This window comes from Podarcis melisellensis, assembly GCF_964234715.1.
Source record: "Podarcis melisellensis genome assembly, chromosome: 16".
In the NCBI taxonomy this organism is placed as follows: domain Eukaryota; kingdom Metazoa; phylum Chordata; class Lepidosauria; order Squamata; family Lacertidae; genus Podarcis; species Podarcis melisellensis.
In genome coordinates this window covers 20,914,312-20,927,045 of record NC_138533.1, presented here as the reverse complement: position 1 = coordinate 20,927,045, position 12,734 = coordinate 20,914,312, and the positions used below count along the sequence as shown (strand labels likewise).

Below are 12,734 nucleotides of genomic sequence, written 5' to 3'. Positions count from 1 at the left end.
AGGAATATTTCTTTTTTAAAACACCCCCCACCCCACCCCCCACATCCTTATGAGTCAATTATCAACGGGATGGAATAGGAGGACAAGCATCCTTTGAAGTGAGGACACGCAGAGAGGAGACGGATTGCTCTCAGTCGCTCCTTGCGGCCGTTTTGTTTGGGGGGGGGGGTCTTCACCTGATGCCCATCAGCAACTCTGAGGTGCTTCACTCCCTCCGCCTGCCGCTTCCCCCCAACTCCCCACCCCCAGCAGACTGGTACTCAGGCCCCTCTGATGGGCCTTGCCTCAAATCCTCAGCCGGAAACCTCTGACTGAATCCAGCCGGCCAACAGAGGACATCAGCACCTCAAAGCCGTTCTGGAAATGGCGATCCCTCAAGGGTCCGACTTGGGGTCCGGGACTACGCACCCTACCCCGCTCTTACCTCCTAGCTAGATCCTGAAGCGGAATCTTCCAGTCTTCCCGGTGGACCTGAGCTCACCTCGTATTTTATTTTAGTCCCCAGCAACCATTTCTTCTTGCCTCTCCCCAGCGCCCCCCCCCCCCAGTCTCAATTCCTGCTGGGGAAAGCATCGCATTTCTAGCACGCTGTGCTCGCAAAGGGCGAACGATTGCCAAGGCCAGCTTGCGAAACATCTGCAAGAGAGGGGTTACAAAAATGTAGATGATAAAAAAGCAAAACGAAACAAAAATCTTCCCCCATCTCCATTGACAGTAAATTTGGGGACTGGGGACCAGGAAAGAAAGGAGGCTATAAGGTCAGTATTCTTGCTCCCCACCCCGGGAGAGATCAGAGTGCCTGCGATGTCAGATCTACCCAAATATCGCTGTGTGTGTGTGTGTGTGTGTGTGTGTGTGAGAGAGAGAGAGAGAGAGAGAGAGAGAGAGATATGGGCTCCTGAGATCGGATCTGCCCAGATCGCCTTTGCAAGATGCAGCTCTCCACGCTCCCCATAATATATAGAAACAGGACAAGCCATGCAGACACATCATGCGGTTTAATTCCACCACAAGTGCGGTCTAGCGATACGGCCAGTTGGCCCTCCATCGAGTCCACGAGAATCTGGGTTTTCAGTCCTCCATATCTCCCCCCACCTTTTCTGCCCGCTTAGCACGCCCCTCTTCCTTCCAAAAGAGCTACATTCCTCCCAATTGCAACTAGCACCCCCCCAGGAAAAAAAAAATCCAGAAGACGAAGACGAAGAAGAGGGGGAAAGTGACTGATGGGGATTTAAAGCAGAAGAACACAAATTAACCTTCCATTACTGCTGCGCTCAAGCATGACAAAGGGGCCGGTTGCGTGCGCGGTGACGTCTCCGTGTCCTATAGGTGCAGGCGCTGGTGAGATAGGAGCGATCGCCTCGAACCCGCTTTATTTTATTGGAGTATGGCTGGTAATAAACAGTAATATTTAATTTGTCAGAGGCCACAAATCGCTCGCGAGGCTGGGCAAGCCTGTCTCTCGCCTTGACAAGATCCTGGAAGGGCGCTACCTCCGCAGGAGATTCCCCGCGAATCTTTTAGGTCTTGTTTGAACCTGGAGCAGCAGGGACAGAAATCGTCGTGGTCGTCTGCGGCGTCTTCAGCTCTGCTTCGGAGCCCTTGCATAGCTGGTTTGGGTTTCATAAGGTGAGAGATGGTCCTTTTAGCAGAGTTTGGGGGGATCGGTCTCTTCTATGCAGCAATGGTGGATTTTGGGGTGTGTGTGTGTGTGTGTGTGTGTGAGAGAGAGAGAGAGAGAGAGAGAGAGAGAGAGAGAGAGAGAGAATGTTGTATTGTTACTATTTTCAGAATGTCCGGTGGTTGATGATGGGACTGAACCGTGCCAAATGAACGGTCAGAATCCGGTCCGAGCTGTAGCGCCCTGGATTCCCATGGATTTCAGTGGGGGCGAGATTTAAGCACGTGGTTTTGCCTCCCTGTCGGTATAGATGCCCCGAAACATGCTTCTCTGCGCCTCGATCGTGCCTATCGATTTTAAATATATACATATATAGATATTGTTTATTGATTTTAAAGATGGTCGTGCTTACAGATATGTTGCATAGAGTCTAGTTTTGAGAAAGGAGCTCATAGCTGGAGTCTCTGGAAGCAGCCTTAGGACTTGAAGTAGCTTTCAGCCGGGCCGAATAGAGCTCAGGAAGGCAGGCCGTGTGCCTACGCGTTTCAGCTCGTGGTATTTTACTGAGTGTGCGTGCGTGTGCACCTCTATACCCATAATACACGTTCTCTGTTTGGGCTGTGATTTGGGTTGTCCTTGTTGAACGACAGCTGCTGGCCTCTGTTCTTTGTGGAACTTCGTGCACACAGTCGCCGGTGGTTTAAGTTATTTTTCCAGCTGCGGGGCTATCTGCAGGATTTGCAGGGTTTGGTGAAAGTTTGGAAGATAGAAGCAAATCTCAGAAAGAGCCTCCTCTTTCAAAACCGAAGGAGGTTTGAAACACAGGCGCGCATACATACGCACACCCGTACACCAACATAATAAAAATCCAAGGCATTTTGTATATTGAAAATGTGCTGTGGAAACAATACAGTAATCAATAATATCTATCATCTATCTATCTATCTATCATCTATCTATCTATCTATCTATCATCTATCATCTATCTATCTATCTATTCATATATCTCTCCGGATATTTTTCATGAACAGAGAGGAAAGAAAGTTGTAGGCTGATTTAGTTTCTGCATCAAGCTCTAACTCAATAGGCGAAAATGCATTCCTCCAGAGTAATTCCACAGCGAGCGGAGAAATAAAATCCCACTGATTTTCACCCGGATGTAATTAAAATACAATCTACATAGAATCCATGGAATTTACCCCGGACGAAACGTTGCCTGGGGTTGGGCCAAATGTTCGGGCGGTTTCTAAAATGTGCAATACATATACCTGTTTAGGATTCTCTTTCTAAGTTGTTGTTGCTGTTCTTGTGTGTTATACAAACCAACACAATATTAAGGTGGAGTTGTGAATTGTATACACACGCATATGATCAATATACAATCATTTTTGCATGCATATATACGCAAAACGTGAGTATTAAAAGCACAAACTCTATTATCAAGGGTACTAATCTATAATGATACCAATCTATAATGCATGATACACGAACGTATACGCACACTTTGCAACATAATGAATGTTAATACATGTGGTTCGGGTATATGATATTTTAACATATTAGAAGGTGAGCTGAAGTCTCTGTTTATGTGTCCGCAGAATAAAAACAAGAAGTGTGTGTGTTACATGTCTTACTCTCATGCTCAGGGTTTTTATTTTGCAAGGCATTATGTGGGTGCAGTATCCTGCAGCCCACGTTGCTTTTCCAAGGGATTACGAATGGGAAAGATTTGCAATCGGGTGCTAGCAAACTCCACAGAATTCCTCGCCCCTCGAGGCTTGACTGATCTCCACTTTCAGCCCCCCCCCCCCGCTTTTACCCCCAGCTCGAAAAGCGATCCAAGCAGATCGCGCCTTATTGGACGAGATGAACTTTCCAGCGCGAATGTTGAGGGATCAGTGTTTGAATTGCAACGAGGCTTACAGCGCAATCCTATGCCTGCTTCCTCAGAAGTAAGCCCCACTGACTCCAACGGGCCTTTCGCTCGCCTTGCCTAATCGTGCAACCCTGTAATGTTTACTCGGCAGGAAGCTCCACTTTGTTCCATGAAGCTGACTTCTTCCTAGGTGCGTGGCAACCTAATCCCCAATTTATCCGGGGAGAGAAAGTCCGACGGTCTGCAAATGGGGCACTCTTTGAGTTGGAGAGGCGCTGAATCTAGGTGCGTGGCAACCTAATCCCCAATTTATTCGGGGAGAGAAAGTCCGACGGTCTGCAAATGGGGCACTCTTTGAGTTGGAGAGGCGCTGAATCTCTCGGTATCCTCCAAATTCCATTTTAGAGAACGACACGGAATCATGCAAGAAAGCGGAGGCAGAGCTCAAAGACTGCTAAATAATGATCCTTTATACCAAACTCTTTTTAAAAAAATAGTAATAAAAAATGGCCACACGTGGCTATTATCAACCTGGTTCTTTTCAGATTCCAGAAAGAGTCGGGGAGGCTGTTTATCCTCGCTTTGACCTATTCAACTTTACCCTCAAAAATAATACATTTGAAAGAAAAAGAAAAGAAAGTTAAGATACAGAGAAGAGAAAGACAGATTACAAAAAACCGCATCCTCAGCTCTCTTGACGGGTTGATTATTTTTAGTAAAGGCGGTTCTTGGAGCTTGTATATGTATATAGTCTCTCTCTCTGTGTGTGTGTGTGTGTGTCCTATACATTCTTTATTTCTTTAGAAAAAGAGGGTGAGATTATTCGTAGGGAGGTGGAGGTCCTTAAAAAAAATAAACCTATGCAGTAAAAATAATCATTGTTAGTAACAAGGAGATGACAATCAGATCAGATGCATTTATTTATACGGTGGTAGGACCCATGGCAAAATACATACAGTATGGAGGAGCAGATCCTCAAATAACCTGGGAGATCGCTCCTACAGTACAACATGACAGTGGCCTTATTTCTCTCCCCATAAGAACAACCCGAAAACTACCGCCGTGTGATTTGGTTTACAAAGACAGCACCGCTTCCCTTTGAACAGATGCGTTTTTGTTTTTATTTTAAGAAATGATTTCCTTAGATATAATGCAGAAGAGAAGTCAGGCTGGTTTGGAGACTGGAAGCCGAAGGGGAATGGTTTGTATTAGGTGTGGGTTTTTGTTTCTTTTTTTAAAAAAAGCCAACGGCTTTTCTTTTCTTTTCGAGGAAAAAAAAGGGGGGAGGAAAGAGAGAAAGGGGATTTCTGAAGCTTTGAATTTTTCTTTCTGCTTAAGAAAGATGGATAGAAAGGAGGGAGGGGAGAGGAAGGAGGGGGGAGGAGGCAAAGCGGGGAGGGAATCCAGAGAGATCCCTCCGACTGTCTTTGTGAGATTTTTTTTTTCCTGTGGCCTGGGAGGGAAAATCAGGCTGGGAAAAAAAGGAGAGGAAGAAGGGAGAGGGTAGGATAGGATAGGAGAAGGGGGGGGGGAGAGCGAGAGAGCGCCAGCCTCCCGTTGCACCAGCGCAGCTGGTTGGCCAGAGCGAGCTGGGCGCTCGCTCGAGACGCTGCGCTCCCTTCGCCTCAACGCACTTGGTTGGAGACGCGCAGGGCTCCGTCTTCCTCAGCCGAGCTCGCTCTTTCGCGGCCTTAAAGAAGCGAACCTGCTCTTTAGGGGCTTCCTCCGCCATCGCTCCTACCCCGAACTTTTCCCTCGCAGCTCTCTTTCCGGGAATGTGTAAGCGTCCAGGGAGAGGACGCGGTTCTCGGCTGCGTGGAGAAGGCGAGGACCCTTCTCATTCCTGAAGGCATCGCCTGGAGGGACTCGCTCCTCTGCGCGCTACCAGGAGTTGTGTCCGGGAGGCAGAGAAGGGACTGGACGGGTTTTCTTTCTTTGAGGGGAGGGGGAGAAGTAGGGGGAGGGCATTTCCTCCCCCCCCCTCGTCCTCTCTCGCCCTTCACATCATTTCATTGATGCTGTCTTGAGGAAAGGCTCGGTTTTTATTGCATTTGGAGCGGAGAGAATACAGCAAGGAGATGGCTGATGGTGGCGGCGGCGGCGGCGGCGGCAATGCTGCGTCCAGGCTGAGGGCTTTGTGAGTGAGATGCGGTGACTGCCCGGATCCGGGCAAAGCTAGAAGGTAACGAGGGCTGTTCTCGCGCTCCGGATGCGCGATCATGGGGGGGGGGGTGGGGGCGCCCGAGGCTCAGAGGAGAGATTCGGACCTCTCGGTGTGTGGGTGACATACACACACGCACACACTGAGAGAGAGAGAGAGGGAGGGAAGGAGGGAGAGAGAGAGAAGCGAGCCAGAAAACAAGGCCCCAGCAAGACAGCTGGAGATGGTGTTTTGCTTTGAGAGGGAGAGATCTTCCAGTTAGTCCCTCGATCTTGCAGAGGGGGTGGCGATCTAGTTTACAGGCACCTTGGTGTGTGTGTGTGTGTGTGTGTGTGTGGAGCGGTGCCCCCCCTTTCCATTTCATTCCTTCCCCGAAGCGCCTGGCCGAGCAGTTGCGGTTCCCTGCTCGGCTCGAGCTGGCTGGCTGCATTTTTCATCCAGCCGCGGCCTGGTTCTGTCAAGGCGGATTGCCTCTCTGCAACTCTCGGAGGGAGAAACAAGAGGGTCTCATTCATATTCCCCCCCCCCCCAGTCTCTCTCTACCCGCCCGCCCCCCCCGCACCGCCAGCCTTCTTGGCCCAACTCTTCCACGAGAAAACCTTCTGTGCCGATTCCGAGAGTGATTTAAGGTTAGGAGAGGCGTTCCTCTGGCGCTTGTTTTGTTCACACACGCCTGATACGTTGCCACGTTCATCTCTCCCAACGCCCGGAGCTGGAGGGGGGATTTTAGGGGAAATTACAGAAAATGAACAGGCAGTGATCTTGAGTCGTTTGGCACCCTCCTCTCTGAGTCTAGAAATCTCTGAGGACCCTTCCTCTAATCTAGCCTCAGGCCAGCAGTTCAGTGATTTCAGCCCGATCACCACCTTGCTTTCTACCTCTGAATCACTTGCTTCCCGCTAACCCCACTTGGAACTTTAGCGTTTCCGAGGTGAGGTAGAGCAGCACCTCTGTATGTCTATAGCTGGGGCGCGAGCACATCCCTTGTAATGATTCCTACAGTCCCATTTTACCGTTGTTTATTCGGAAGTAAACCCCATAGACTTCCATGACTTTAACTCCCTTCCTAGGTTCAGCGGTTTGAAACTGGATGGTGGTGTTGTTTTTCCTATAAATCCCACGTGAATTTAAAGCTATTTTCACACTGAGGCTAAATTAAAGAAATTTTCTTAAATGCTGGTGAAAGGAGCTGATATATTAATTATTTTTATTAATTAAAAACTAACACGAAACGCTCGTTCTGGTTTCTCTAACAATTCGCGGGCTTTGTTTTGTTAAAGATGTAGGCGCGGGGAAACAGGGCAGTTGGATTATTTTAAATATCCAGTCTATGCTGCAATATTCTGGAAACTAGATTCAACATATGATATTTTTTTCCTTTATTTCTTTAAAACTAGAATGCTCTGTTCCCTGGAGTTCTACTAGCATCCCAACTTGCAGGAATAGGAAATATTTCCCGTACATTTCAATTATTTTTCTTCTTCAAGCGGCTGTATTCTTAAAAGGCAGCTGCAAACCGTTTTGATTTCGGTGGACATTTCTTAGAAAATGTACTAAAGATTTAACTGAGGAGGGAAAAGCAGCAATGAAAAGTTAGGGGCCTATAGGTTCTAATCACTGATTCATTAGAAGACAAGTCGCTTTGTGTTTCAGTTAGGTTTACTTCTAAGTAAGTAAGTGGGATCCGGACTGCAATTCTAGATACATGCTTAGCTGGGAGTAAGTTCTATTGAATTCAGTGGGGCTTGCTTTGGAGTAGAGATTTTTGTAGAGGCTAGCTTGCACCGAGTCTCCCATTTCATTCCCGGTTACCTGGAAGCAAGCACCAAGGAAATATCTTCCAAGTAAAATACATATATTAGGGTATTGGTATGAGAAATTGATTTTTGATTTGCTGGAATTTCCTTCCTTCGTTATTTCATACTGATCTTTAGGAGATGGCCTTTTTTTAAAAAAACAACAACAACAAAAACACGAACAAAGACCAAAGCCGGAGGTGCATTTAATAAACGAGAACATTATTATAGCATTATATAATTTTAACATTATTAAAATTATATAATTTCCCCTAAAAGTAAAGACAAGGCCTTGTCGTCGTCGTCAGCATCAAGTAATGGCCATTTTCTACGTGGTTTGCTATAGAGCAAATTGTACAGCTTCAAATTTTCTCATTTTACCAGAGGAAATCTCTCTTCCCCACCCCCTTTTCTTTGGGGGCAAAAAAGAAAGTCCACATTATTCAGTTCACATGGGTCCAGTCGTTGGCTCTTTTTAAACCTGCGAAGTTTGTCGCGTTTTCATGAGGGATCTCTCCCCCTCCCCCAATATACCAGCATATTCAGTTGTAGACTGTTTTGTTTGGGCGCAGAAATGAAAAATCATTGGAAGGGGGGGGGCATGGATCGGTAATTGGCCTCTGCTGGAAAAGTGCTTCCCACTTTGGCGGTGCTGGTGGGAGAGGGGGGCTATTTTAGCAAGGAAATCTTGCCTGGGCCTTTTCGACATGAAATATTTCTGGGCCTTTTCTATATGAAATTGACACACGCCTTCCAACGGAAGTCCATTGCTGCGTTTCCTCCGCGACTCGACGTCTAAGGTCAATACCACTTTCTCTGTTGACCTCGCTGTCTCTGTGTGTACATAGATGTGTGCGCACGTATCTTTCTCTTTGTTTTACGCACGGGTATATATATACACATGCTTGCTTTATGAGTACATGCAGAATATACATGTGTACACACGGAAGATGCATATGCGTGCATATCCATGCTTGCACGTGTACATGTGTAATATTTTGGTTACTATAGAATCTCTGTGTGTACCCAGATGTATGTATGTATATGTATGCCTCTCTGTGTGCATATATTTGTGTACATATAGAATATGTGTACGTGTCAGTACACTCATGCTTGCGTGCGTGCATGTATATTTTGTGTACGTAAAGAATATGTATTTGTGTGCTAATCAACACACGTGCACACATTGTGCTTCTGCACATATGACACATGAGTGAAGAGGAGGCTAGCAGACACACTGACCCAACAAAACAAGCAGCGCAAGAATGTGTTGCAATCTTGGACATCCTTACATGCCTTAAGCCCCACAGACTTCTCGGGTCTGGCAGCCCAGCAGCCTGAACCTGTGCAAATTTATTCAGAAATAATTCACATTCACTGGAACGGGTCTCACTCCCCAGGAAGTATCCATGGGGTTATTGCAACCACGGAGACCGCAGTAAGAAAGCTTCATTGATCCAATATGCACACCCAATATACACAAGAGCTTGTACACATAGGTACAGAATGCGATTGCGGTTGTGACGATTCACAGCTCTATTAGCGTATGTACAACATTGTTCCCGGCACCTCACAGCTACGGGGAACAACGCTGAACTTACCCTTTTCTTGAATCTTCTGGAACTTATTTAAAAAACGAAAAACTGAGTCAAGAATTTGTAAGAACGTACTGATATTGCAAGTTCACTTTATTTTAGATAGTTCGTAAGTTTTCACGGCACTTTGTAAGTAATTGTCTCTTTCTCATATATTTGATAAGTGGTGTAAAATTATTTCTGAACATTAACGGCACAGGTTGCATTTTTCTACCATTAGCATATGTGGAATTTTACCTCGTATCATATAAGTTTTTAAAGTGTTTATGTGTTGGGATGGCCTATGCACGGGAGATTTACGCGCAGCACAGACACATTTCTGTATATCTGTAAGATTGGGAACCTGTCGGTGTGAAAAGAAGGGAGACAGCAGGGATCTCCAAACAAGCCTCTCTTCTAGGGCCTGGTCTTTGAAGCAGGGGCAGGCGTAGGCCTTGGAGGAACGCGGGTATAACCGGCCTTGAATTGGCAGCCGTGGACCTTCTCTCTCTCTCGGCCTATCCGCCCATCATTCGGTCTCCCTCGCTCCAGGATTTAAGTTTGATGAGGCCCTAAGCTACTGAAAGCAATGGGGCCCTTTATATGTCCAAGCTGTCCTTTGTCAACAACAAATGGTCGCCGTTTTTTGTGTTGAAGATATGCTATATGGTAATTTATGGACCTAATAGGTATCTAAAGCCATTCGCACATAACAAAATATGTATTTTATCAAAGTGCATCCAGGTTTTTCCCCTTTAAATTTTGGGCCCCCCCCCAAAAGAAGGGGGCCCTAAGCTATAGTTTATAAATCCAGCACTGTTGCAGTGGCAAAGAGGGGACGCGACCGTGGGTCTCTTCTCGTTCTCTGCACCACCGCCAAGACTCACCACTCCTCTCTCTCTCTCTCTCTCTCTCTCTCTCTCTCTCTCTCTCTCTCTCTCTCTCTCTCTCTCTCTCTCTCTCTCTGTTGTATAGGAGTGGGGCGGGGGGGCTCAGCAGCCTAGAACATGGCGGATGCCGAAGAAGGCTTCGGGCTCCCAGCCACGCCGGTCGACTCAGACACGAAGGAGCTAGCGAGCGACGGGAAGCCGGAGAGTCAGCTGGGCGCCAGCAGCAAACAACCTTCCTCGCCCCAGGCCGCCTTCACCCAACAGGTAAGCCGCCGCAGTGGGCACGAATGGGGGGAGGCAGGGGGTGGGAATGCTTCGGGAAAGTGGGAACTAATGAGAGACAACCCCATTACTCCTCCTCTGTTCTTTTAATTCATAATAATAATACTAATAATAGTAATGGGTTGTGTATTCAAGGACAGTCCTACTCAGAGTAGGCCCATTAAAATCAATAAATATGACTGGGGGGTCACTTCATTAGGTCTTCTCTGAGTAGGGCTAACGTTGATGAATGATAATAGTAGGTTAGTTAGGTTGCAGTCGTAACAACCCCACGTACCTGGGAGTAGGCCCCATTTAATTCAAGTGAGTTACTTCTGAGTAGACGTGGTTAAAACTCGCTGAAAGGTAGTTTCATTTCATTATTTATTATTCACTGTAAATCCCACCTGTAAGGGTACAATTGGAGAAAGATAATACAATGGAATAAGACAAATATAAAAATCTCCGCCCCAAAAATCACGTACAATAATATATATATATATTTGGAGAGATGGAGTCTGGAATGCGTTGATTCTGCTATGCAGAAAGGCGAGCGCGGCTATTGACTGAAGGAGACCGTCCTTCGCAAGCAGGAAAATTTGGGGGTACAGTTAAAGGACAGGGAAAATATTCGTATTTGTACCCATTCGGATTCATATCCTGGCTCCCGCCTCAAATAGAGTTTGTAGTAGACCTGGTTATGTAAGCCAGCCGCGCAGTCCGCGTCAATCGATCCCGGAATAAACTGCCATCGCCAGATTCTTGCTCACAACCACAATAACTAAGGTCGCTTTGGATAGATTGCGCCGGCAGTAAAATGCAAATACATACGCAGGCGCACCGCGTCCCACTCTTTCCTCACTGCGAGGGCGGCGTAAGGGTCGCAGAAAAGGAAGTCGAAAGGGAACTGGGAACGAATCTGGTTTAAATGATCGTGAGGACGCTCCCCGAGATATATGTGTGCGGCGAGAGCCGTACGGGAATAAAGAATTAAGTACATTTATTTGCATCCAAACACCAGAGGTTGGAAGGAGAGATGTTTAGGAAAAAAATAAAAAATAAAAGTTCGCGTGTGTAGGGAGTGCCTGAGCGTGCAATACATTTACGACCGCGAGGTTTCAAGCCTTGATCTTTCCGGCTGAGTCTGTCTCCCGACGTCCCAACATCTGGTTTCTCGAAACCGATCCTCCCTCTCCCTCCAGCCCATTACTGCAAATATATATGCAGTATGCTCTTGGCTTGGCCGGGAGGACTTGATATCTACCCTTGCTTCGGCTGCTTCTAGCGAGTTGCTTAGCTGCCGTTTGTGATGGGAGTGAGTCTTTGGTTCAGGATCTTTAAAAAAAAACATGCATCCGGATCACGACGCAGAAGCGAGCCCCGCGAAATGGGGTGTGCTCTTTTATTTACATTTAGGTTATTTTGTTTTTTTAAAAAACGATTTCTCTTTTAGGCATCACAAAACTGGGAAATCAGCATGGCTGCCTCGCTCTCCTTCTCTCCCTCCCTTCCACGTTATACATTTTAAAGCATGTCCCTCCGCTCCCAACTGGAATTGTAGTTCACCCACTCGCAGACCTACAGGTCCCAGCACCCACAACAAACTAGAGCTCTCAGGATTCATTGGAGGGGAGTGTGCTTTAAATGTACGGTGGCCTAATCTCTTAGGCCAAAGCAAGCCTCGTTAAGTACCACGGATGGCGCTCTCCCCATTCCTACCGTGTTCAGTAGGGCTTACTCGAGGTAAATTCGCGTATGCGGAGTCCCCGTCTTTACAAGTTACTGACCAGTTTTTAAACACAAAAATTATGGGACTGGAAAGATTTCTAAGCCACCTTTTGCTGTGTAAACGGCATTGAGAACTTTTGATGTTGGAAAAGTTAGTATAAACGTATTCCAAATAAAGAAATGACCCCGGTAGAGGTTCTAGGCACTTTTAAGGCGCGATCCTATCGCTATCTATTCAGGATTCGGTGGGGCTTACTCGAGATCAAGTGGGGGTAGGATTGCAGCCTTTCTCAAGCGTTCGCCTCCTCGAACTAGTTCGGACTTACTTCTGAATAAATATGCGTAGGATCGCACTGTCGAGCTCTCCCGGCTTGTGATAGGGAATAAGCCAACGTTCCATTTGTCGAAACGATCCATCAGCACGAAGCTGATGCGCAGCACGGCTGCAGCGGTCCAGTCGATTAGTCAACTAAAGTGTAGGTTGATTAATCTGCTATTATTCGACCGAGTCAAATTTTGAGCGGTGGGCTTGATAGCTAAGGGGAACCCTATCCCCTTCTCTCTTTTTTTGGGAGGTCCAGTGTGTCAGGGAAGCAAGGGGGGCAATGCGTGCAGGCACGCTCAGAAGTAAATCCCATTGATTACAATGGGCCTCATAGGATTGCAGTATTCGAGTTGAACTTCTGCTTCCTAAATGTTACATTTAACCCCCACCTTCGGTAATCCCCAAATGCATTTCCACTGTACCCATCGGAAATGATGAACCCGGGAGCGGCGCAGTCCTTTTGCACACTTACTAGGGAGTAAGTCCAGTTGAACAAAGGAAG

General features: G+C 46.9%; 1 protein-coding gene across 3 annotated transcripts in view; it reads left to right on the top strand.

The window, feature by feature from the left end:
* Window positions 1-12,734, top strand: part of TBX5 (T-box transcription factor 5) — a 97,725-nt gene that overhangs the window by 47,219 nt on the left and 37,772 nt on the right. Inside the window, exons 1-2 of one of the 3 annotated variants that reach the window (XM_081892413.1) lie at window positions 1,456-1,629; window positions 10,004-10,182. In XM_081892413.1, the coding sequence (XP_081748539.1) occupies window positions 10,036-10,182 (147 nt within the window). In that variant the 5' untranslated portion in view covers window positions 1,456-1,629; window positions 10,004-10,035. Of the gene's footprint in view, window positions 1-1,455; window positions 1,630-5,079; window positions 5,680-10,003; window positions 10,183-12,734 lie in introns of those variants that run through there. The other 2 variants (XM_081892411.1, XM_081892412.1) reach the window with 2 other exon arrangements.